We start from the raw sequence: 25808 nt of genomic DNA on the forward strand, positions 1-25808 counted from the left end.
GGACATAGGGTCTATTGTAAAACTGCACTATAATAATTTGCTTTCTACTACCTACGTTAAAGCAAACTCACTCTTGCCGTAAAAAATTTAATTATGGTACTCATGACTGAATTGAGTGAGTTTGATAACGTGTACTATCCTAATTTTACGATTGCAGAGACAAGCTTAAATTATGTTTCTGTACTAGTCATTGAACCTCTTCACTGTATGCATTATTTAATTATTCCAGATACAAACTGTAAAGATGATGCCAAATCAAATTTATTACGAACGATTTGTAACAAATGAACTTTGTACTACCACAGCAAATTTATATTGGCTTCCGCATGTAGCTCTTATTTCATGAAATTTAAATTATAAAGCTAACAATTGCTTAGTATATGTTATCAGTTTACATTATGCATAAAGTGTACAAGACAAATCCACTATTTCACTTTCATATAACTACATGTCTAATATTTGAAATATATGTAAGTGCTATATCGCAAATTCTCATGAAATCAACGTAATTAAACGAATTAATTAAAAATAGATTTGTCCTTAAATACCTAGTACTACATACAAGATTCGAAAAAAATGAAATTGAATAGTTCAGTTTAACGTCCTACGATTATGCTGTGCAATAATGATGAGAGGCGATAATGATGAGAGTGAATGAAATGAAGGAAGTTGCAGGAAACGAGAGAACGGGATATAACCTACACGCATACTGTTTGTTCACTACAAAGCTCAATTGGCGCGAGCTGGAATGGAACCAGTGACCCCACACACTAGAGTTGAACACTTTATCTCTGAGCCACTAAAATTTTAAATAAGTAATATAGGTAATAAAAGTACGTTTTAGAGAGAATTCGGCTGGTATTTCTTTCGTTGATGACTTCAAATATTCAAAAGTGTTTTAAGAAATATTTTAAAGGATAGATTATATCAATATTTTACATTTATTTTTGAATTTGATTATTAAATCTATATTTTAGTTCTAATCTTCAATACTTGTTACATTATTTGAGCTGTTGCGATCCGCAAATATTGATAAGAGCGTTACCTAATGATACTTCTCGATTTTTTCGTTGAAAAGAAGCTTCATAAAAACTGTAAAGGTATCGTTCGACAGCGTTGCCATTGTAACATACTTATCGAGATATTGGATAATTTTTAATTAGGATAATACTATTATTGATTTACAGGCATTTAGCCTCTAATCAGTATTAATTTATTTTTGCTGGCAATTTGAGATTCATAATAAAATTATTTTCTTTAGTTAAACTTTTTCATCTTATTTAATTACTATCAGATGAAGTCTTCGGGTGTGCAACACTGGCTAGATTGAAAGTGGCGGAAAGAGATGAAAGTGGAAGTTGTGTGTTTACGGGTTATCTAATATCAAAATAAGCATTGTGAAGTATTAATCCGTGAATTTCATTTTGGAAGAATTATTCTCTTACTGGTTCACCTGCAAGAAAGAGATAGGGATTGATTTCCCTGCATTTCTAGGTATTTTCATAGTTTACTATTGGTCGATGTGTTGATTGTATAAACATAATATTTCTATAAATAAATAATTATTCTGAATTTTTTAAAAAATAACTTATGTTTGAGCTAAATTTGATTTTGGTGACTTTCGTTGCATGACTGTGTAAATTAATATGCAGTGTAAACAGTTGTTGAAGTATTACGGTCAAGTTGCGACATGTTTGTAGGTCGAATGAGTTGGAGTTTCATTGCAGTTACAGTGACTAGCAGAATTATTCGGACACTATAGTGTTTGAACAAAAGATGGGATTTATTTCAAAGAAAAAGCAAATACAAATAATATGCTATCATTTTCTCTGACATCCAACATACATAAACAATTGTACACTTCGAAAATAAAATAACTTAACAAACAATGTAAAGTAGCGAGATCAAAACAAACACAATACGAATTTAGGTGTTGCAAAATTATTCGGACACCTGACCAGATATGACACTTATCGAGTAAAAAAATATAAAACTCAATATCTAGTATGCTGTCCTTTCTGCTTAAGAACTGCATGTAGTCTATTTGGCATACCATTCACAAGTTTGCGAGTGTATGCAACAATAATCTTGGCCCATTCTTGACGAAGCACGTCCTTCAGATGCGCCTTCGAGGTTATGCATATTTTTCGAACTTGTTTCTCTAGTTTATCACACATTTCGAACTTGCTTGTCTAGTTTATAACACATTTCTAACTTGTTTCTCTAGTTTATAACACATTTCGAACTTGTTTCTCTAGTTTATCACACAAATGTTCAATGGGGTTCATATCTGGAGACTGGAGAGGGGGATGGAATGTCTTTGGGCAATTGTATAGTAACCACAGATTTACAATATGAGCTGTGTTTCGGGTAGAATTTGAATGTATCTAATATCTACATTTTTCTGCCTTCTTCTTTAAATTATCTTTGGGAATTTGCAGGTAGAAGTGTTTGTTCATTGACTGTTCAATGAACACCAACTCATCTACTCCAAACGCTGACATGCAGCCTATACCATTACGCTCCCTCCTTTGTATTTTACTGACGGCTGCAAATTTTGTTCCTCCAGCTCGGTATTGTTTCTTCTCCACACCATTACCTTTCCATCAGAACAGAAGATATTGAACTTACTTTCATCAGAAAAAATCACGTAGTTCCACCAGTTGACACCCATATATTGGTAATATTTCGCAAAACTAGTCTTTTCTTCCTCTTTGTTTTGTTGATATGAGGCTTTCTGCATGCTACGAGGCCATGAAAACTAGTTCTTCTCAGGACTCTTCTAATTGTATCGGGACTCACGTCGATCCCCATTTATTCTCCAACCTCGGCAGCGATTTTTGAGCTGATTGATTCTTTTTTACTGATCATTTCGTTGATCCTTGATTTGTTGATCCTTTTTTTCGGACTATTGCGGATTCCCGTCTCTCCGAAAATGTATTTGGACGTCCCGTGTTAGGGAGGAAATCAATTCTATCCTCAACCTTGTATCGCTTGATAATATCACATACTGTACTTTTTTCATTTGCGACATCTCTGCAAATTTTCTGCAGCTTTTATCTTTTTCATAATGAAAAATTGCTAATTGCCGCTTTTCAAATGTCGTGTTCTTTCCTCTTTGACCCATTCTTCGTGTTGACAACGAATTGTTGTATCTAACTGCCACGATAACGAGTACAGTACTTAACACAACCCTCAGCACTAGCGCCACGTCTCATAGTGCTCACATTATTTCACAAATGTCGTACTGTCCGAATAATTTTGCTGGGGAAAATTTGGGTATGATTTTAATTGCGATTAATTATATCCATTCTGTTGACAGCAACTGCACGCTTCATTGTGTTTTTCAGGTATGCGTATATAGCTCCTTTTATGTATTGTTGTGTACAAAATATGTTTTCATTTCGGAGCCATAGCCCGTTATATGTATTTCATTGGATCTGTCCGAATAATTCTGCTAGTCACTGTAAGTAATTTTTATTTACTAGGAAATTATTACATTTGCAATGCATAATTTTAATTTCTCCCCACCTTCAGAAACTTAATTGTTACAACTGTTTTCGGATTTGGTTCCCTACACAGATGTATCTAGAAATGTTTTACACGAGTTGCTATTTAATTAAGATTAATGCTTAGTTATATGATGAAAAAGCGACATTGGTCACATTTATTCTTAAAAAGCCCCATCAGCTTTTCAACATAGTAGTAATGATTTATGAATAGGTTAGGTTAGGTAAGGAGAAGAAGGTTCTAGAACTCAGGTCCCCCATATACGTTATTAGCTAAGTTGGTTCTTTTCTGTACCAAAGTAATTAAAATATTTAATTCACATATTATTGCCGAGTGAGCGTTAGCGAGTGAAGGCGGGTTAGAACCCGCAGGGCACGTTGTTTTTTGTCTTTATTATACTGTAGCTAAGTGGGAAGGGGGCAGGGTTCTAGAAAACAGGTTCCCCTTCCAGCGTGGGCGTATCTCATAAAAAGTACAAATCATAAAACGAGGCAACTTGTGCTAGATGGTCACTAAAAACAACTTATGCTACCCAACCGCGTCAGGGCAGGAGTGGAACAGGAGGTCTGAGCTGGAGCAATAGGGTGTGTCCGTACGGTGACGGTGGGTATACGCATAAATGAGGTGGTTTAGGACGGCTTACTATAAGTCAGGTACACACTACAACATATTCTGGTAGCTGAAGAAAGAAACAATTGATATGAGTAGTACCCTTCCCTTTTGAGAAATTGAGAAAATGAAATTTCTGGTTTATTTAAGGTGTAACGTTCGATGGGCAATTTTCAATCTTCATCCAGCATATTCAGGGTTTGCCCAAGTGGGCCCAGCCCGAAAAAACCCACCGGGTGTTTTCGGGTTGGACCCACCTGAAAAAACCCATCTTAAAACCCACATGGGTTTTTGACTTTTTTGTTAGTGTATTATTGGTACAAGGTAATCACATTGAAAGTTATTTCTATCAGATTTTAAACTTTCTTTGGGCTAATTATATGCTTTCATGTTAAGATAGACAACAATATTCAACATAAGACCTTTGTAAAGCTCTAAATGAACTGAATAAATAAATAAATAAATAAATAAACTCACCTTAGCTTGAGATAATTGTAGAACAAATTAATGTGCGGAGTATGCTTATAGCCTATTTGAAGTAAAGTAAGCGATTATATATTTTAGAAAATTCTTTCCGTGAATAGTGTGTTTGCTGACTCGGCGCCGCCGAGGGACGTTATCCCTCATACGTTGACGTGTTTAACGTCATAGGTGCCGGTACTAACAGTAAATAAGTAAATACATTAGTAAAACTATTAGTATTATTTCTTACCTTTGATGGTAACAAAAGTATTCAGTAAAATTTGGTTTTCCAACAACAGTTAAGTTCAGTCATTTGTTGCTAACCTTCAAATAAGCATTCTGTAGAATCAACACCAGTAATAGCGTAAAAATTCTTGTCAAAATTAAGAAGCGTAATGCTCGGAGCTCCCAAGACTACGTAACGCTTACTATTACAAGTGCTGCATTCAAACTTCAGTATTAATGGAAGTTTCGATGTACAGTAAAGCAAGCTGCATTTTCAGGGAAAACCCGTCGTGAAAGAAGTGTTTGGAAAATTCCCGCAATTGAACCCACAAAGCATCGCAAGTGAATACTTCAACAATAAATCTATTTATTTTACGCTGGAGGATATTTCATTTCATTTTAGACATTTTGAAACATTTACTTTATAAAATATGAATTATAGGCCTATCTTTGTTAATTGTTTTAAATTAATTTTCGGAAAAGGACGGTCTTGCAACAAGTGCTCGGGTAATTCCCGTAATTGAATGCACAAAGCATCGAAAGTGAACTTCAACAATAAGACCTTTTACTTTACGTTGAAAAATATTTAAGACATTTTGATGAATTATGTCTTTGTTTTAAATTAATATAGCTATTTGGTATTCATATTTGGCGAACGTCACGGAGGCTCCTAGGATGACTCGATCTACATTTGTTAGTTTGTCTGCCTTTACCACACAGTGTTCAACTTTCGGTCTTTTAAATTTTCAGGATACAAACCAGAGACACACTAAATTTTCCGTTTAGATTTTGGCAGCATACCAACGTAAAATTACGAAATGGCGCGCTTTTTTAAAAAAATAGCTGATATTCACTGTCGAAAATCCCGGGGAATGATGGGGACATATCCCCTACAACCTTGGAACTGTCCCACTCAATAATCCGATTGGAAATGTGTCTTTTAGGAAGAAATGTGATTATTTGTGTCCAACTGTCACAAAGGAAAGTGAGATGAAATTGATACCTCCCAGAATAAGCCTCAAATTTGACCGCCTCCCAATGTTGAAGACAACTCTGCTCCCCTACCCATGTTGTCTCGGAGTCCCACACAGGGGACATAAAATATGACGATATTATTATTGCTGTACAACTTTAAAATCAGACTGGCAACATTGAAAACTGTTTGCAGGGAATGATCATATTTGGATCATCCCTTGTAAACAGTTTTCAATGTTGCCGGGCGGATTTTAAAGTTATAAAGCAATAATAATGTCATCATATTTTATGTCCCCTGTGGAGGACGCCGAGACCGACATGGGTAATCCTCCTCAGCATTGTTTTTCGCCTTCATAAATATTTTGTACATCGCATATATATATATATATATATATATATATATATATATATATATATATACCGTTACCCGTCCACCCAATGTTGAAGACAAATTTGCGCAGTTGCTGATATCCACACTACAAAGCGCGATTTTAGGTCTTTCAAGTTGAAATTTTCAAAATAGAAGCACGAGAAACTAAATTAGCTGTATATATTTTGGCGGCATGAAATTTCAAAATGGCGTCCATTTTTCAAAATAGCGGGTATCCATGCCACAAATTGCAATTTTCGGACTTTTTAAGTTGATATTTTGAGGGTAGAAGCACAAGACATTCTAAATTTGCTGTATAGATTTTTTCGGCGATTCAATATAAAATTTCAAAATGGCGGCATTTTTTTCAAAACAGCATTGAATAGAAAGTTGTTGCAAGTTGTGACAATGACACTCATGAAATGTAAATCATATTTTAACATTTTTACCCCAAAGAGATTGAAATATTTCGAAAAAACCCAATTAAACCCGAAAAAACCCAATAAAACTCGAAAATACCCGAAAATCCCACATGGGCCCAGGTGGGTTGGGTTTTTTCAAAAATACCCGGGTTTTTTCAAACCCTGAGCATAACTACATCCAGCACAGTTCTATACGATTCCTTAAGCCCTCCTTGCTGGTTTAGTGACACGATTGCATCTTTGCACCTTCGGCTTCGATTCCCGGTTGAAAATCCTTGAAATTTGAACACATTATGGTGGTTCAGGTTCCACCTCAAACTGGAGGCCCACGTCGCATATAGCCTCCGTAAAGAAAATGGATGGTAAACTCCAATTAACCTAATCAACATACTTCCTCAAAGGCTCCACGTCTTTGGCTTTTTCTCAATATCTGAAGCTGCATTGCTATATTGATCCTCTTCCGAGATTGTGGGAGACCCAGGTTTGATTCCAGGGGGGAGATCATGTGGTTCGGATTCCATGTTAATCAGTAGGTCCCGTCTCATATAGGCTCGCTGCTGAGGCTATGGGTACGTATTGTTTAACTACCAGCATATATCAACATCATCTGGTGAGTGCAAAGTCTTCCATTTTTCCTCTGACCACATCTGGCACTGAATTTTTGCGAATACAGTCTTATTTCAGTAACTAGACTCTTGCCGTTTCCATGCCACTGTTATTATTACAATTTGATAGAAATGGTTAAGGAACTTGTTTGCGTCGTCCTGGATAAGGACTTCTGGACCATCAACTTTCCTGTCCACTCAACACTTTAAACCAATCCATTTCTTAAAAGTTTTAATTCCAGCTAGCTTTTTCTCACATTTCTAATGGTCTTCAATAAACATGTAGGCCTAATTATAATAACATAGGTTCTTTGAAATTAATACAACACTGTTCTTTGTTGTCATATTTAGATCCTAGTATTTTTGTAATTTTAGTAGAGCTGTATTATGGTTGTAGTAACTTCATCTTAGTCTTTATATTAGAAGTAGTGGAAGTAAACGTATAAAGGGAACCGTCATTAAAATTTAAGAACTACATTGGTTCAAAATGTGAGTGAACAGGAAGTTTGCTTGTCAAAGATCATTATCGATACAAACAAGCTCCTTCAGATCTATTCATTACTAAGTGTAGTCTGAAGATAGCAACTATCTATTCCCTGTTCAGCGTAAGCTCTAAACTCCGATAAACAAAGTATTTGTATCCTTCCGTTTCTCAGAAATACGATTGGCTAGTGATGTATCACTCCCACTCCCCAGGGGAGGAGCAAATCATACACGTGCATTGTGACAATACTGGCTCGTAGAGCAGCAGCAGAAAAGAAAGAAAAAAAAAATCGAAAGATTAAAAACAGATTTGAATTTCGCTGGTAAGCAATTGTTGCTGCCGGGCTGAGAGCACTCAAGACAATTGTATGAACTGCAGTGTTTGCAAAATATAATACAAAAGAACAGTTCGGCTTGATCAAGAAAGTAAATGAACTGGTTGAACAATAATAATAATAATACTTCTACAACTAATAGCAGTAGGAAGGGGAAAGTCATTCACATTCTTCTTACATGAAAAATACATTATTATTATTATTATGACCACATGATCATTCAAGTCCCACATTTTCTTTTCTTCTTCTATTAGTTGCGAATGCACTTTGTCCAGTCTTCTCGAGTAATGCCAGACATGGCAGACTCAACGAGGAATTTTACATCACGTAACTTCAATATTTTGTTGTGTCTGGCTACGAAACTCTTTGACTTCATATAAGCTCAATAGGGTTTAGGTTGCAATGATATGGAGGCCTCTTCAGCAAGGTCATCTATAACATATTTTTTAATGTTATTTTGAGCATGTTTCCCTTGTTGGTGTTTCACCACAACACTCGCGGACCCGGGACTCATGTCAGACATCTTTCAGACTTAAAAGCAGAACACGCCTCCACAGTTAAATTGGCGCCATAATTACTGCGCATGCTTAGTGTTTATTTGTATTGTTTCATTAACCACATTCGATTGCAGTATTATTAGATAATCCGTATTATATGTTTGTTATTTATAATAATCTAGCAGTTTTATATGAAGCTTCATAGTGAAATTAATAATCAGATCATATGAACTATTTTGCGGAGGAGTACAATCGTCGATAGGCCAACAGCAAATCAGCAAGATTTACTTTCACGTGGCTTTGTTTATCGCAGTTTAGAGCTTAGGCCAAACATTGTTTAGTTGCTGAAATAATCACTGTATTTGCAAACATTAGAAGACACAAAAGGTGACTATAATTTCTTTATTTTATATAAATACATGCTAGCGTGAACTATTACGTATGATGTGCAGTTAGTTGATGATTTGATACAATTATAAGGCAAATTTGCTTCATTAACACAACTATGTGTTGTGACTTTATGGTATAATTTCCTTCAGATATTAACGTATCGATGTTTTACTTACAGGTTTTAGGTGAATGTAATATTTCATAATTGGTGATGGCGGTAGCGACAGCGCAGCGTACTCAGCAGCAAGAAGATGATTCGGAGGAATTTGGTCCGCAGCTAATAAATAAATTAGTGGTAAGAATAATTATGAGTTTTCGATAGATAACCAACTAACCTTACCGCATATTGTGTTGTTATAAATTCGTCTGCCATCAGTGGGTTGGAAAATCCTTTTACACCACAATTTGGAATACCATGTTTTAGTTGTATATGTACCGAATTGATGAAGGATGAGGTAACGAATCTTAGTAAACATATTACTCTTCAGAACATCTTGAAGTGGAATGTGGCTTCTTATATATTTATATGACTTGAAAAAAATGTGGAACTACCCTTTCTTGGGATTAAGGAATTGGAACACAGCTTTTAATACCTACACGCTTGTTCCTAATTATTTCACTTCAACAAAATTTGTGAATCTATTCAGATAATTGAAGATTACGTTGACTGTGGATCAGGGTTGGCTGGTTTAAACCCTGGTTTACATCAGCTTTTTTATTTATTTTTTTTAAAAACTGGTTTAAACCAGAAAACAAAAACTATTCGTAAAAGTTTGTGTTCCTAAAATCTTGATGAACACACCTTTGTATGTTATCACGTTTCACTCTCATATATTTAGACCTAAATTCCCCATTCATTACTCAAAGAGATTATACTACAAAAGTAGCTTTATATATATATAAGTTTAAGAATGTTTCTTTTGTGATTTTTTTATAGATTGTTTTGTTATTATTGTTATGCAATTGCAATCAAAGAAATTATAAATATTGTTTCGTTTTAATAACGTTTACCATTGATAAAAAATATCGAAATACCTTACTTTTTTTGGAGGGGGTAATACAAACCCCACGAGAGGCATTTATTGAAATCAGAAGTATCTTTTGTATCTATTTATGTATAAATGGGTCAGAGCAAAAGTGGAGTCAAATAATTCGTGTGTTTATTCACTTTTCTTATTGATACGTAAGTTAAGTCGTTGTATTTCTTTAACTTGGACTAATAAAAGTCGTAGTGAATTAACTTGGACTAAATTAGTTCTTCTGTACTCTTTAGTATTTTGAAATTATCCATATGTAATTCTGTATAATGGTTTCAATTGTGCAACTGTTTATCTTTTTGTCTTTCTGAAATGACTCTTGACAATTATATTAACAAGTATGTAAAGATTAGTACAACGTTATTTTTATCAGGAGTCCTTCGTGAGTGAGTCGGCAGACGTATCGCATTTGTTGCCAATTAGTCCCGGTTTCGAGTTCAAATGGGGGACAAGATCTCTCGGAACTAAGCCGAGAAGCGGTTTGGATTCCGCTTTAAGTTTATGTGATCCCTTCTAGTATAACCTGGTTGTTGCATAATAACACCAAGGCGAAACAAACTTATTTCTGTCCATATGTGATAAAAATATATAAAGCAAATTATTTTTTAAAAAATGGTTTAACTCCCCCCCCCCAAAAAAAGACAAGTTTTTTTGTTCTTTTCAATAAAAAACATAGTTTTTGCCAACCCTGCTATGGATATTTACTTCTTAAGTTTTATACACCAAAAACTAACTTTGACAACAAATTTAGATTGTTAAAATTTTTGAAATAGCCTTCAACGTATTAATAGTCAACATAGTCTTCTCTCATGATGATAGCGGCAAATCTGCTGAAACTCTGTAGGAAAATTTAGGGCAGGATGCGTTTAAACTAATTGTTATTAACATGCATCAATTTCTGTCCTTAAACAAGTATTCAGTGGAACAATTAGCATGATTTAGTGCTGCTTTTTTAATCATCTTGCACTTTTCTTCTTTCTTGAGTAGAAAGGAATAATTATTAAAATTTAACATGATTTTGAAAAATTGATTCTCCGGTTCGATCCTCTGTCACAGAGTTTATGGTGGACAAACATAGTGTGGATAGGTTTTCTCAGGGTTTTCCCGTTTCTTCTCAGTTTCGTCATTCCACAATTGTTATTCATCTGATCATCAGTGTCCCTTAGCCTCGGTGCATAATGATGGGGCGAAAAAGAACAACTTAAGTGTCATAAGCGTTTCGACTAAGATTAGAAATATCATTTAATTTTTTATCTAAAGATTTGATTCTTATGAACGTATAAAACAGAACAGAATATATCATGGAAGCGGATCCTCGGCAAAGCGTTCACGCAATTGCAGACATCTTTGGCATACATCGTGCCACGGTCGATTGGCTACTCCGTGCAACCGGTAAGGTTAAAAATAAGTCGGACTCCTGTATTCCGCATGAGTTGTGACCGGCCAATAAGTATCGCCGTCTAGAGGTCTGCAATTACCTGAGTGTAAAGGATACCCGGGAAAGTTTTTTGCGTGGGATCGTAACTTTAGATCAAAACTATATCTGTTATGACAGTTGCAAACAATCAGAACAATAATTGGGTCTTTGGTTAAACCAGCTCTCAGTCTACAAAAGGTATTGTTTGTGGTATATTGGTCTGTGGTGGAGGGGAGTTGAAACCCCGTATAACTTGCATTTAATATGTACAAGTTGCGTAAAATATGACCTGTAACATCTTATTTTTGTATGTATTTTCTACAGTCTCAAGGCATTGGAGCTGCTGATGTAAAGAAATTAGAGGAGGCTGGCTACCACACCGTGGAAGCAGTAGCATTTGCTCCTAAAAAGAGTCTTCTTGCCATCAAAGGAATAAGTGAGGCTAAAGCAGATAAAATATTAGTAAGTAAAATATTTTTGTTATAAACATGTGGATTAAGTTCAGCTTTTGCTGGCTTTAAGACCAAATTGTGATTTACTCTTCTTATATTCGTAAATCTTAAAAGCGAATTTGATCCAATCCATCAGTTTTTGTTTAAAGATTGTGACACTTCGTAATCTTGAATAATACGCTCTACTTGAGATAAATTGTGACGTCATAGATTTTGATAATTAACAATGAATAACATTTTAAAGATACTGGTTGATGTCATAGTAGTTTGTAATTACTATAAAACTCCTAAGCTAATCAGTCATAGCTTTCTTGTTTTTTCTCATGCTGTTGTCTCACTTTATTTGGGCAGCTGAATTTTGACATGTGTCATGCTGATATTATATCTACAGGATGTTTGCGGGCCATGAGGGCAAACTGCGGGAGGTGATTTTACAGGTTGGAAACCTTATCATTTATGTCCGACTATGTTGTGCAAAAATGAACTTCCAAGCTGAATATTGATATAAGACGCACACGTAACCTCTTGTATCCAAAAATGAATGTTTCAGGCCAGTATGAATGTAGATCATAGTAATCTGGAATAAAGAAACTCTGGAATTTGTTAGTTAAATCACTTTCCCTTGGTTTTAATTGTAAATTCCTCGTACTATTCGACTTTCGGCCTTTCCGGTAACCTTCGTAAAATGGTTAAAATTAGAACAAAACTGAAAACATCAGGAACTAGAAAGGAACTAACTCACTCTCACTTGCAACATCCACTTATTAAATATGGAACTACTACGTTTTTCAGAGCCACAATTGATAATTGCTATTTGACTATTCTATCGGAATTGTAGCACTACAGCGAGCTTCCTTTAAATTTCTTGATTATATTATTTTTATTCCATTTTTAACCAAGACTCGGAGGAAAACCTAACATAGATACAGATATTTAAAAGATCAATAGTTAGGAAATGTATATCATGTTGTAGGAATTGTGTACTGTTGAAGGGAAAATTAAGTGAAAAATTTGGAAATTCAGTACTCTGCCTTTAGTAATAATAATGATGACGAACTTCTTTTCAGGCTGAAGCTTCGAAGCTTGTTCCAATGGGATTTACCACAGCAACTGAGTTCCATCAGAAACGTTCGGAGATAATACAATTGACGACAGGCTCTCGAGAATTAGACAAGTTACTCGGAGGAGGAATTGAAACGGGGTCCATTACTGAAATATTCGGAGAATTTAGGACGGGAAAAACTCAGTTGTGCCATACCTTGGCTGTTACATGTCAGGTAAGACTAAAGAAATGGTGTAAATCATATAACATATGTAAGATTGAATGGGTAAGCAGTGTTTTAAAATAGTTTGCAAATCATTGTTCATACTGCATGTTCATGACACCCTTGGCTTCTTGGTAAAGCGTCGTAGCCCCTTAGCAATTTCGCCCGTGCAGCCGACCCCACATATCCATCTCACGAATCTCGCGACGGACTGGAATTGTGGACACAGTCTGTAGGAGGTTATTCTTGAGATCTCTCGTCACTTCAACAGGAATTGCAGGACGGTTGTGATGACAATCCGCTATAATGGTCGGCGGGAGCCTCTTCCTCTTCGCCAATATAGTTGTGCCTTGAGGTTTGTAGGACGTCATCACCTTGGACACTGTCTCTAGTGACACACCAACACACTTGCTACTATCTTCACGCTCGCACCACATAACCAAGCTCCAGCAATTTACCTTCTTTTGAAATCAGAAATATCGCCCGTTTTACACTACCAATATCTGCTCAGATCAGTGCACACTGACGTTCTACTGCCCCACACGTAGTACGGAGTTTACCCTAACACGATACCAGCCAGAGGTTGTGGTCGCCACCTGAGCGTTGCTAACCCAGACATTTAATGTATTAACACCAGGTGTTTCTATTAAATTGATATGTGTCTGTGTATTCTCAGAACAGTTAGTATGAGATAAAGAAAATTGATATTAGTGTGATTAATCTCTAAATAACAATTCAGGTCTTTTCGGAAGAGATAATGGTAAAACGTTTTGAAGACTGTTCCTTAATACCAGGGTTTGAAAAAACTCCAGCCCATATGAGTTTTTCGGGTTTAATAGTTTTTTTTTTTTTTATTTATTCGAAATATTTTAATGTCTTTGGGGTAAAAGTGTTAAAATATGATTTATATTTCAAGATCGTTATTGTTACAACTTGCAACAATTTTCTATTCACTGCTGTTTAGAAAAAATGGTCCCCATCATTGACAATTTTACATTGAATTGACGAGAAAATCTATACAGCGAATTTAGAATGTCTCGTGCTTCTATTCTGAAAATTTCAACTGAAAAGTTTGAAAATTGCGCTTCGTAGCGTGGATACCTGCTATTTTGAAAAAAATAAGAAAACGCCATTTTGAAATTTACGTTGGTATGCCTCCAAAATCTATACAGAAAATGTAAGTTAATCCTGTAGTGTGTAGTACAGGCAGACAAACGAACAAATGTAGATCGAGTCATTCCAGGAGCCTCAGTGACGTTCGCCAAATATGAATACCAAATATATTAATTTAAAACAGATATATAATTCATTATTTATAAAATGTCTTATATGAAATAAACATTTTCCAGCGTAAAATAAATGGTCTTATTGTTGAAGATCACTTCCAATACTTTGTGCGTTCAATTACGGGAATTTCCCGAGCACTTGTTACAAGACGGTTCTTTTCCGAAAATTAATTAAAACTATTAACAAATGTATAATTCATATTTTATAAAGTAAATGTTTCAAAATATCTTAAATGAAATTAAATATCTTCAAGCTTAAAATAAGTAGTTTAATTGTTGAAGTATTCACTTCCGATGCTTTGTGCGTTCAATTGCGGGAATTTCCTGAGCACTTTATTCATTTCCTGAGGGGGTTTCCCGAAAATGTGGCTTTGTTTACTATACATTGAAACTTTGACTAGTACGAAGTTTGAATTCAGCACTTAAAATCGTAAGCGTTACTTAGTCTTCGGAACTCCAAGCATTAAGCTTCTTAAATTTGACAAGAATTTTTACACTATTACTGGTGTTGATTCTACAGAATGCTTATTTGAAGAGTAGCAACAAATGACTGAACTAAACTGTTGTTGTTTGAAAACCAAATTTTACTAAAGAATACTTGTTATCATCAAACGTAAGAAATAATATTAGTAGTTTTACTAATGTGTTTACATATTTACTGGTGGTGCAGGCACCTATGGCCTTAAACTCATCAAATGTAAAAGGGATAACGTCCCACGGCGTCGCCGAGCACACTATTCACGAAATGTATTTTCTAAAATATAAAATTGCACATTTTACTTCAAATAGGCTATAAGCATAATCCATACATTAATTTGTTCTATACTTATCTTAAGCTAAGGTAAGTTTTTTATCCATTCAAAACTTTATAAAGCTCTTATGTTGAATGTTGTTGTATACCTTAACGTGAAAACTAATTCGCCCAAGGGAATTACAGAATCTAATAAAAATAACTTTCACTGTGATCACTTTAGTTGTAACCAACAATATACTAACAAAAAAGCTTAAAAACCCAGGTGGGTTTTAAAGTCTTTTTTTAGGTGGGTCCAAGCCTAAAAAGACATCGGGTTTTTTTCGGACTGGGCCCACTTGGGCAAAGCCTCCTTAATGTGGTGGCGTAAGGAAGAGAATGACATGGAAAAATTAGTAAATGATAAAACGAGTAGAGAGTTAGTGCAGCAATGTTAGACTTACTTCGGCATTAAATTAGGCCTTCTTCGAATATGGAAAATTAAAGATGTTCATATTAGTAGGAAAAGACTTAATTGTGAACACTGGATATTAAAATTATTTACAATTAATTTTTCAGTACTAGTAAGTATTACAACATGTGGAGCTCGCATTAATAAAATTTTAAACATTACCTATTATCCTCAGAGCTTTAGCTGTTGAGGCTTTCTATGGTAAATAAGGTTTTAGTAAGGAAGGTAATTAATGTGCGTATTTGAGAAATAAAATTTAATTATATTATTAACGATCTTTTGCACGTGATCATGCTTTATAAATGAAAGCTCTGTTTCTATGTAAACTTTTGCAACCATATTCGACGTGAAAAGTATTAGTTAAAATTGGAGATTTGGCTATGTGCAAATGTAGAATGAACATTAGTCTCTAAGGAAACATTCGAGGTTATTTCTGCCTCTATGTTTATTATTATAATTACTTTTATAAGTCAATAATCTCACCCGAAGCCCTATTTAAATTACCTTTGCCCATGTTCAGAAATTGAGTTTTAGTGAATATGTAGAACTATCCAGAAGTATATGATCTGGATTTATGCACAACGCTGACTCCAAAAGGTTTATGATTATATTTAAATAAATGTTTTGATTAAGTCCGAAGTAGTTTCAATTTCTTTTGAATTTGATATGTATTCCTTTATCCTTGTCTTGATATTGTATTTTGATGAGAATTAAGGAACAGATATGAAATTGTAAAGAAAAATGAACTTTCATTGATTAAATGAGTTAATATGCATGGAAATCGTTGAAGAACAAGTCTACATTACACTTTTCAAAGAACGCTAAAGAGATTTCTTGGTAAGAATTACTTTACTTTAACCAAAAATTTCTTAGCAAAAGCTCAAATGATAATTGAAGATAATGTAGCAACCAAAATATCAGTTAATTGTTTTTCAAGGGGCTAAATATTACTCCTACTTGACATAGGAATATGCGAATGATAATGCATCTGAATAAGATTTGTTCAGCAGTTTGTCAGTATTCCAATTTGAGTTGTAAATGTCATAGTTCTGAAATAATAATTTCAAAGAGTAAACTACGGGGCAATACATATAACACTGATTTCTATGAGATTTTATGTTAAGTTCGGAATAGTAGTTTCAGTTTCTTTCGAATTCCATGTATGCTTCGTAATGTCAATTTTTACTGATTTTATGATTGTTTTGTTTGAACGTTCTTTTCTATGTTTTTCTTTCTATTGAAATGTAGTTACCCATCGATCAGAATGGCGGTGAGGGAAAGTGCTTGTATATAGACACGGAAGGCACATTTCGTCCTGAAAGACTCCTTGCTGTTGCTGATAGATATAAGCTGTCGGGTGCTGATGTTTTGGACAATGTCGCCTACGCTCGTGCTTATAATACTGATCACCAAACACAATTACTTATTCAAGCTTCTGCTATGATGGCTGAATCAAGGTGAGTATGTTATATTGATAACTTTCCACTCTTCAATTTATTTTTCTTTCCAAAAATGTTACAAAGAGCATGTCGTAGGGTTTGACTTCCTTTTTTTTTTATGAGAGGTTACCAGTTATTATTTAGAACAAAAATTAGGAAAAAGTATATGGACCAAAGCTGCTAAGCGTTGTATAAATGCAGTGAGTGTACTTATAATAAAGACTTACTAAAATCAATTCAGGACAATTTTTTTTTTTTCTAAAATGGAGTAATTCAGTACTAATTTTGTATTAAGTATTGCAACATACCACTTATTTTTGTTTCCTAATGTAATTTTTCCGAACTATTTCAGCAGTTTCGCCTGCTATCATTAGCGGTTTAAGATATTTCAACTGGAAAAAATTTCAGATCTCAATGTCATTTTATACTTCTCTGTTCACAATGGTAATGAAGGATGAAATCACTTGTCTAAAATAACTAGGTTCCTTGTTGAGAAACTTCTTGAAGTAAAGACTTAAGATTAGTAACTTGATTTTTTTTTTTTTTTTTTTTTTTACGCTAATGAGTAAATAACACAGGTTCTTTATTAAGAATTGATAGACCTCGTTGTGTAATTTTCCTTAATTCGACCTGGTGAAGAGTGAAATAGTACCTCAAATGAAAGATTAAATTAATTTTTATATCGTAAAAATAAATTTTGCTCTAAGAACGTGGTCATGACACGTCAGTCCTCAGACTTATGATTGATAGAGGTTTTGGAGCGAGAAGTACAAGTTAAAATATTGTAGAGAATTGTATATTTGACATAATTTTCAACGAGATAGCTGTAGTTTAAAAAATTAAACTTTTAGTATTACGTAATAAGTTAATTTTTTGGTATTGCATTCGTCTTGTATTTATTTTAACTGGCGTTTCAAACGGGTTGACTTGGTTTTTCACCAGAGTTGTACTTACTTGAAGAATAATTGTACAATTATTATGATATAATTTTAATTGTTACATTGTATAAATTTATATTTCAGTAATAAAATCAGATATTGTTACAACTGAGTGTATTTCAGATTTACAATACTAACAGTTTTCTTTATTTTCTTCTTATTATTACTTTTTCTCTTTTCACTTTTTTCCTTATTATTGTAGTAAAACGTCCAAATTTCACTTAATTTCAAGTGTTTCTCTCTATCCAATGTGCTATCATGTAATTTTATTTTTATTTCATCTCTTAATAACCAAGTGAATCTACATATATTTGAGACATTTTCATACAAAAGTGTACTTTCCTTCTAGTGCATGTTGCGCTAATTGAAACTTCTTTAGTTGATGTAATTGTATGCGTTTGGTATGCTTAATTGCCTATCTCGTTTGTACAGTGTATGTTAGACTGCATTCACACCCGATTGAATAAATACCCGGGGTTCTAATCGCTTTTGATCTTTCACGGAGCGTGGTATTTGTCTGATCTTTAAAGGTGGCGTGTGAATCGTTGTTATTCCATATTTGTTCAATAAGCACTGAAAATGAACGGTGTGAATGCTAACTTTCGTTTTTCTTCCAAAACCCTATCTTGTAAACAAGAAACAGAAGATGAAGCATTAAAAAAAATGTCAGCCAAGTCTGTAGCTGCTTCAGAATAATTTTCCGAATGCACTGTCTTCTTAACACTACACTGTTAATAATAATAATACAGCTCTCACAAATGATCTTAATAGTTAGATATAGGAATTTTAGGTATAACATCTAGTTAAAAAGTTGGAAAATTTTGAAATAAAAATGCAAGTTTGAAATGTAAATATTTATACACACAGTAAAAAACTAATTACGTCATATTTAAGGATTCATAATTCAGTCATACGTATGTTGAAAAATCTGTCTAAAACAAGTCTCAGAATACAATCTATTGAAGTCACAAATTCAGAAAATTGTTAGAAGTAGTAAGTGTAACATTTCATTGAAATTCATACGTCCGGAAAAGTGTTAAAACAGATAACATTTAACTTTTTTTTTTTTTTTTTTTTTTTTTTTTCAATGATGCTGGATCTCCAGTCAATAAGTAAATATTTGTATGCAGAAAAGCACTCAACAGTACTGATTAATGACAGCCGTGATTGGTCAGTTTGACGTTGCCATCTCCTTTACTTTCTATTCATTAGCTTTCATCTAACGGGTATGCACTGAAGCGAAAGTGATGTCACACACGTTCATTTTTTTTATTTAATTATTATGGAAATAAAATGTAGCAAATGAGTAAAAAAGAAAGTTTTGAAAATGTGATATTGAGAAAGTCAACCAATGTTTAAAAAATCAAAACGGTTAGGAATGTTTATTTAATGTTTTCTTGGCCAGACAAGCTAATGGAAATTGTAATAGAAGAGAAAGTCAGGTGCTGCAACTAAAACTCCCTAGCTCTACTAATGGTTTGCAAGGTAGCAAGAAAGAGTGAAATAATGGGAAGTATTAATATGATTTAACTTCTGTTTTATACTAGCAAACAATCATTATGCTACTATAAAAAGAGGTACATCAATAGCTTGAAATATAGGGTTCTGGAACAACTTTGTTACGTGATGTTTCTCTAACACATTGTTTTCCCTAGGTATGCTTTGCTGATTGTGGACAGTGCGACATCTCTATACAGAACTGATTACGCTGGGAGAGGAGAGCTTTCTGCGAGACAAATGCACTTAGCAAGATTCCTTAGAATGCTGCTACGGCTGGCTGATGAGGTAAAGCATGCTTTCTTACTAAGCAATTGAAGTTAAATGTTTAACGCTTAGCAGATACGATATATCAGGTAAGAAAAACTTATGATGATAAAAGCATTGGCAGGATGAAAAATGCGAGAAAACAGAAATCAATTTATTTCCAGTTTCGAGAAATATCGTGTTCCTACCTAGGGATGTTATTTCTCAAACATAAGAGATATGGCAGGATAAGAAAGCCAACAACAGATTGCTTGTACCGGTCATTTCTAACTGCCCGATATGTGACGTAGGAGCTAGTTTTCACAATCAGAGCAAGAGCAAGAACAGATTGAGTAAAGAAGGCGAGTGAACCAGGTAGGTGGAATGAAATAAAACAAGTCTCGGCATTGCGACAAGTTGTGAATCCACGAGTAATTTATCCAAAAATCGATTTGCTTGTCACCACTGTCATATATCAACGTAGGTTTGCTTTCTTCTCGTCTCTGTGGTTTATTAAGAATAGGAGCAACAGACTGTAACGTCACAGAGCATTCAGTTGGAAATTACTGGTGTATACAATATGAATGAAAGATGTAAGTAAATAATAATTATTATTATAATAATAGTAATAATAAAATAAACGCAGACATTATGTATGAAGAAGAGTTTGTTAAAATATGTTGCGAATATATAAATATTCATTTAATATGAAGTCTAAACATACCACTGGCGAGACATCCCTTTCTGGGCCTGAGCGGCTCCAACGCCATCTGTTAGCTACCCGTTGAACTACGTCCAGCTTAACGATGAACACGTAGTCAATGTGTGCGTTGTTCTATCTCTTAACAGGTGTATCAAGAGCTTTCTGGACCTATCGGCCGTTACGCCTTTTATTCACGTGACTCCCCAGTGTGCCTCACGCGCTGGGTCGACGCCGAAAGTTCGGATGCAACGGTCGGTAATCAAACCCCGGATCACGCGGACATTAGTCCAACGCTGTAACCACTAGACTACAAAGACCCCATTTTAATGTGAAGTAGATACTGTATTCATGCCTAGATCCCTTCCCTCCGAATAATATGGCGAAGTACCTAACTACAGTAAAAGTTATTTATAGCTATCTGGGCTCGTTTGGCAGTAGCCCTTCCTATCAACCCAATTTTGCAGTACATGTTCGATGTTTCGTGGCACTATTCCACACGAATAGCCCTTTCTGTATTGTGTGTAAGTTGTGTTTGGACTTTTTTTTTTCTCCATTGAGGTTTCATTTCAAGATGATGTGATGGAAATATTGTTTATAATTATTATTATTATTATTGTAACGTGTTTGTTTACCAATTATTTGTGTTTTTTTCTGTTAGTTGAGAGTTTTTGAGAAATACATTTTGTATTTCAGTTTGGTGTTGCTGTTGTTATTACTAACCAGGTGGTAGCCCAGGTAGACGGAGCAGCTTTATTTGCTGCTGATCCCAAGAAACCAATTGGCGGTAACATAATGGCACATGCTTCAACAACCAGGTAAGTATTTCAGATCATTGTATGGTACTCTGCCGTCGTTAGCGAAGATAGATACTACTGACTGAATTATTCTGCCAATAAAACAGATGTTTCATTACTTATTCTTGTAAGCTTAAAGAGGGCAATGTTTTATCTAAGTTATTTGTCTTGGACGTGTTGATTCGTGACATGATTTCGTCTTTCATAATGTCGTTAGCATTATCATTACTTTTCAAGATTATATTGTGTATTTTTTCATCATCATAATAGGAGCACTCTGGATTATAAATTTTAGTTTGGTGGCAGCTATTGGAATTGTACATTAGGGAGTTCTATACAATAATATTCAGCATCGTTCGAATATTCTCAAGCATGTCCTGTAAATGCATCTGAGGGATTACAATGCTTGCAAATACAAATTTAAAATTTGTAGATGGCATTTTGACTTTTATTCTCATATATTTCTTGTCTATTAGCGTTCGTATTCCAAACTGTGATATGTATTTATATTTTCCAATTATATTTCTTTAGTTCTCTTGAGAGGGACTTGAGTTGAGCTCTTTTAGTGCGCTAGTAACCACTTTATTTAGATAAGATTAACAGAGATAGCTGTACAAACAATCGCAGTATATCACAGTTAACTGTCTGGAAAGTGTAGCCAAAGTCTAAGATCAAATATTGAAATTCTGCTGAAGCTCTTTATTAAATAATAATTGAAAAAGTTGTAACAGTAATGGAGTTGTAACCTTCAATATTTGCGAAGAGTGTCCAAAAAGTTCGTATCACGGTTTAATTGTGAACTATGTATAGCAATATTTTCACTATCACTTTTTCAGATAATTTCTCTGGACGTCATCGCATTATGCCCATCTCTTTTCTAACAGCTTAATGTTTGTAGAGAAGTATATTTTCTCCTGCTTTTGTAACCGTTAGTCGACGGCATCCATAACATCGTGCATCGCTGGAAAATTTGTGGCCACTAATTGTTCGTTAAGTTTTGGAAACAAATAATAGCCACTTAGGGGGTCAAGTCAGATTAATATAGTAGGTGGTTAATTAATTGGAACCAGATATCAGATGTGTGATTTCCCGGATATCAGATGTGTGATTTTGGGCGTTGCCCTGCAGAGATAAAACACGGTGTAGTAATTTTCTACGTCTCTTTGATTTGATGATCTCATGTACTTAAGTTAGGCATAATATTGACTTGTTACTGTTGAGCAACGTGCTAGATAATCAGCGCACTTTCAACATCCCAGAAGACTGATGACGACGGAGTAATGTGCACGAAACATTTCGGTATGGAGGAAGATGGACTCTTTAGCGTTAGATCTGCTTTGCCCGAGGATCGAAATGATAGACTCAGATGTCATCCAGTCTGAACGATAAGATTATAGGTTCCAGTTGAAGAAGAGACAATTTGGTAGCAGAATCCTGTGCTTTTGGTAATGTGCGCACATCTAGCAATAGTTCTCCTTCCTGAGAACCAAATCTATGTATTAATAGTGGTGTGTGTGGACAAAAAAACTTCAGATCCAAATTGAAAGTGACTATGTTTGTGACTCTTAATCTCTTGAACCACCCGACCGATCTCGATCGAATTTTTGACGTAGTTGCAGTACTGGCCTGGGAGTGTTTTTAGCTATTCATTTTGACGGTAGAACTTAGCGGGAGGAGGAGAAGGGGAATTATGAAAAAAATAAATCGAACTTAATAACTCTTGAACCAAAAAACCAATCTCGATCAAATATTCCACATAGATGACGTTCGTGCCTGGGATGGATTTTATCATTTCACTTTGACGGAACAAAATAGGGGTTTGAGGAGGAGGGGGAGATATACAAAAACCAATAAATATAAAAATAAAAGTGGCCATGTTCGTGAGTTAATAACTCTTGAACCACCCGATCGATCTCAATCAAATTTTCGATATAGATGAAGTTTGAACCTGGGAATTTTTTTATTATTTCATTTGGATGGTAGAACTTAGGGGAGGGGAGGAGGGAAAATATAAAAAAATGAATAAAACAACTCTTGAACTACCCAACCGATCTCGATCAAACTTTCAACATAGATAAGGTTCGGACCTAGGATGTTTTTTTTCATTTTACTTTGACGGCACAATGTAGGGGAGGGGACATATACGTAAGAAAAAATAAATAAAAAAATGATTGTCTTTGTGACTTCTTCACGCTTAAACCACCGGACCGATCTTAATCAAATTATCAGATATATATAAGGTTCTTACCTCGGTGGTTTTTATCATATCCCTTTGACGGTAGAACCTAGGGTAGGAAGAGGGGAGGGGAGAGATGTATAAAAATTATAAAAACTTAATAACTCTTGAACCACCTGACCGAGCTCGATCAAATTTTGAACATAGATGACATTCGAGCCTGGAAAGTTTTTTTTTTTTTTTTTTTTTTAATTTAATATTTTCACTGATGGTAGAACCTAGGGGAGGGGGAGGTGAGATTAATATATAAAAATAAATAGAACTTAACTTCTTGAACCACCCAACCAATCTCGACCAAATTTTCAACATACATGACATTCGGGCCTGGGATAATTTTTATCATACCGTGCCAGCGGAAGATGGGGAGGTGAGAGGGATATATAAAAATCACCGAAAATGACCAATATCTAAGAGCGCTTTAGTAATAGTAAAAACGGAACATATTACTATTTTTCCTTAATTTAACCCAGCGAAATCGGGGTGCGTCTTAAATTCGAGTAATTATCGAGAAATTCTTAATTAAAAATATTATTAACGTGTTATTAAAACTACCTTGTTAGCCATAAATATTTTTAATTTTGTATCATATTCAATTATTCAGACAATAGTGTCCTGCGCTTGCGCAGTACGTGCGGGTATGCTAGTATTTAGTTAAAATTGAATCAATGCTGCCACGCGGCATGGCAATGGGGTACTGTTGTTCACTTTGAATCGTTTTTTTCACATGTTGAACATCCATTAATATTCATGCTCTGCTGTGCTGCATTGTTCAATATTTTCCTTGCAAATGTACATATGGAAAAAAAATGCAAAATAGCCTAAATTTTCAGCTGTTTTGAAGTTTAGGAATCAGGTAGGAATGGGTCTAGACATAATCTTCTACATGATTTTCGTACATTACAAACAAAACATTTGTCACTAATATTGTAAGTAACGAGAAACTGCATAATTTAGACCATTTTTACCTAATATTGTCAGAATCATTAAGTCTAGGAGGGCAGGTCATGTAGTCACAATGGAAGAAAATAGATGCGCTTTCAAAATTTAACTGGAAACCCAATCGGAAAAAGAAAACCTAGGCGCAGATGGAAGGACATTATCAAAATGTATCTCGCAGAAATAGGAATACAAAAGAAACTTTGTCCAACTGGCAAAGGACAGAGTCAATGGAAAGGTTTTGTGTATCCAGAATTGTACCTTCAGGTTCCATAGGCCATAGGGTCAGTTGGTTAGTTATTGTAACTGTTGACCATAGACAAGAAAAATGTGTAGATTTCAGATAAAGCAGGATCTAAACACATTACTAAATAGGGAGCTCAAACTATCCGCACAACATACGAAAAAGAAATTGCGGTTAAAATTGAAAACCTATTGGTATTTCTAAGATTAAACAGTCCAGATTAGGGAACTGTAGTACTCTTACTTGTTTTTCATTTTCTGTTTATTTTTTCACATGCTTTAACATTACATGATATGTTTTCTTTCCCCCACAGATTATACCTGAGAAAAGGACGAGGGGAAACTAGAATCTGTAAAATATATGATTCTCCTTGTTTGCCTGAAACAGAAGCAATGTTTGCAATAAACGCAGATGGAATTGGTGATGCAAAAGAATAGACGTATCCAATTCACAACGTGAACACTATAAAGTGATTGTTTGTTTTTATGTGTATACTTTTATTTAAATACATTAAACTGTACAATAGCTGGACAATATGTATGTGGTTGTGCATAGGTGTGATTTAATCAAGTAAATGCTCTGGTGTTTACAGAATGAAGCTGACAGTTAATTTTGTGTTCCGCAGAAAAGACTACTTCCCAGTATTGTGGTGTTTCATTGATATTTGTAAATAAAAACTTATAATGAATAAAGTAATCTTAATAGTTTATACCAATTATTCGTATGTCCAACGATTTGTAATTATCAGGTTTACCTGTTCTGTAGATTTCTTAATTAACAGTTATTTTAAGATACATTTTAAAAATTCATAATATGTATACTTAAGGACTAAAAATTTTCAAGAAATTGAAGTTGCTTTACCGCAAAATATAGGTACTCTTTAGGCAAGAGCTTAAAAGCCTTAGTGGGTGGTATAGAAAATTGACCTGTTAGCCTTCTACTCCCACTACATGGTGGCGAAACAGATATTTTCTTCGAAATTCTGTGTTGCCAACAAAATTCGAACTGGACGGCAGCTTTCGGCGAGAATAAGGGGCGGGGAGTGAGTAAAAGCTGATCTTCGTCACATGAGTAAAGAATGGAACGTCTTAAATGTTTTAGCGAAGGAGTAGTAGTCTGGAAACTTCGAGTGCCTGGTGTTGCTTTGTTGTTTGACACTTTCAATTTGCTTTCAACAGAACATTTTTGTTGAGAAGGAACGACCCATATATGCAGGCAAGTTGGTCAATGTTT

At 34.6% G+C, this 25808-nt stretch overlaps 1 protein-coding gene across 2 annotated transcripts; it reads left to right on the plus strand.

The window, feature by feature from the left end:
• Positions 1–1205: 1205 nt before the first annotated feature.
• spn-A (RAD51 recombinase homolog spn-A) lies at positions 1206–25284 on the plus strand. Of its 2 annotated transcripts, none has more exons than XM_081730184.1 (8): positions 1206–1494; positions 9062–9178; positions 11662–11799; positions 12857–13066; positions 16791–16999; positions 19575–19704; positions 21059–21180; positions 24889–25284. In XM_081730184.1, the coding sequence occupies exons 2-8, from the start codon at positions 9095–9097 to the stop codon at positions 25010–25012; spliced, it is 1017 nt and encodes a 338-aa protein (XP_081586310.1). In that variant the 5' UTR covers positions 1206–1494; positions 9062–9094; the 3' UTR covers positions 25013–25284. The 2 variants fall into 2 exon arrangements, with proteins under 2 accessions (XP_081586310.1, XP_081586311.1); XM_081730185.1 differs by lacking the exon at positions 1206–1494 and adding an exon at positions 3327–3350.
• Positions 25285–25808: the final 524 nt, after the last annotated feature.

The sequence above is a fragment of the Thermobia domestica genome, chromosome 11 (genome assembly GCF_964235325.1).
Source record: "Thermobia domestica chromosome 11, izTheDome1.hap1.1, whole genome shotgun sequence".
Lineage (NCBI taxonomy): Eukaryota > Metazoa > Arthropoda > Insecta > Zygentoma > Lepismatidae > Thermobia > Thermobia domestica.

Bases quoted from the DNA above. Each gene is read 5' to 3' on its own strand.
- spn-A (XM_081730184.1), top strand. From the start codon at position 9,095: ATGGCGGTAGCGACAGCGCAGCGTACTCAGCAGCAAGAAGATGATTCG. The intron at 9,179-11,661 runs GTAAGAATAATT...TATTTTCTACAG, and splicing joins AGCTAATAAATAAATTAGTG to TCTCAAGGCATTGGAGCTGC. The intron at 21,181-24,888 runs GTAAGTATTTCA...TTTCCCCCACAG, and splicing joins GCACATGCTTCAACAACCAG to ATTATACCTGAGAAAAGGAC.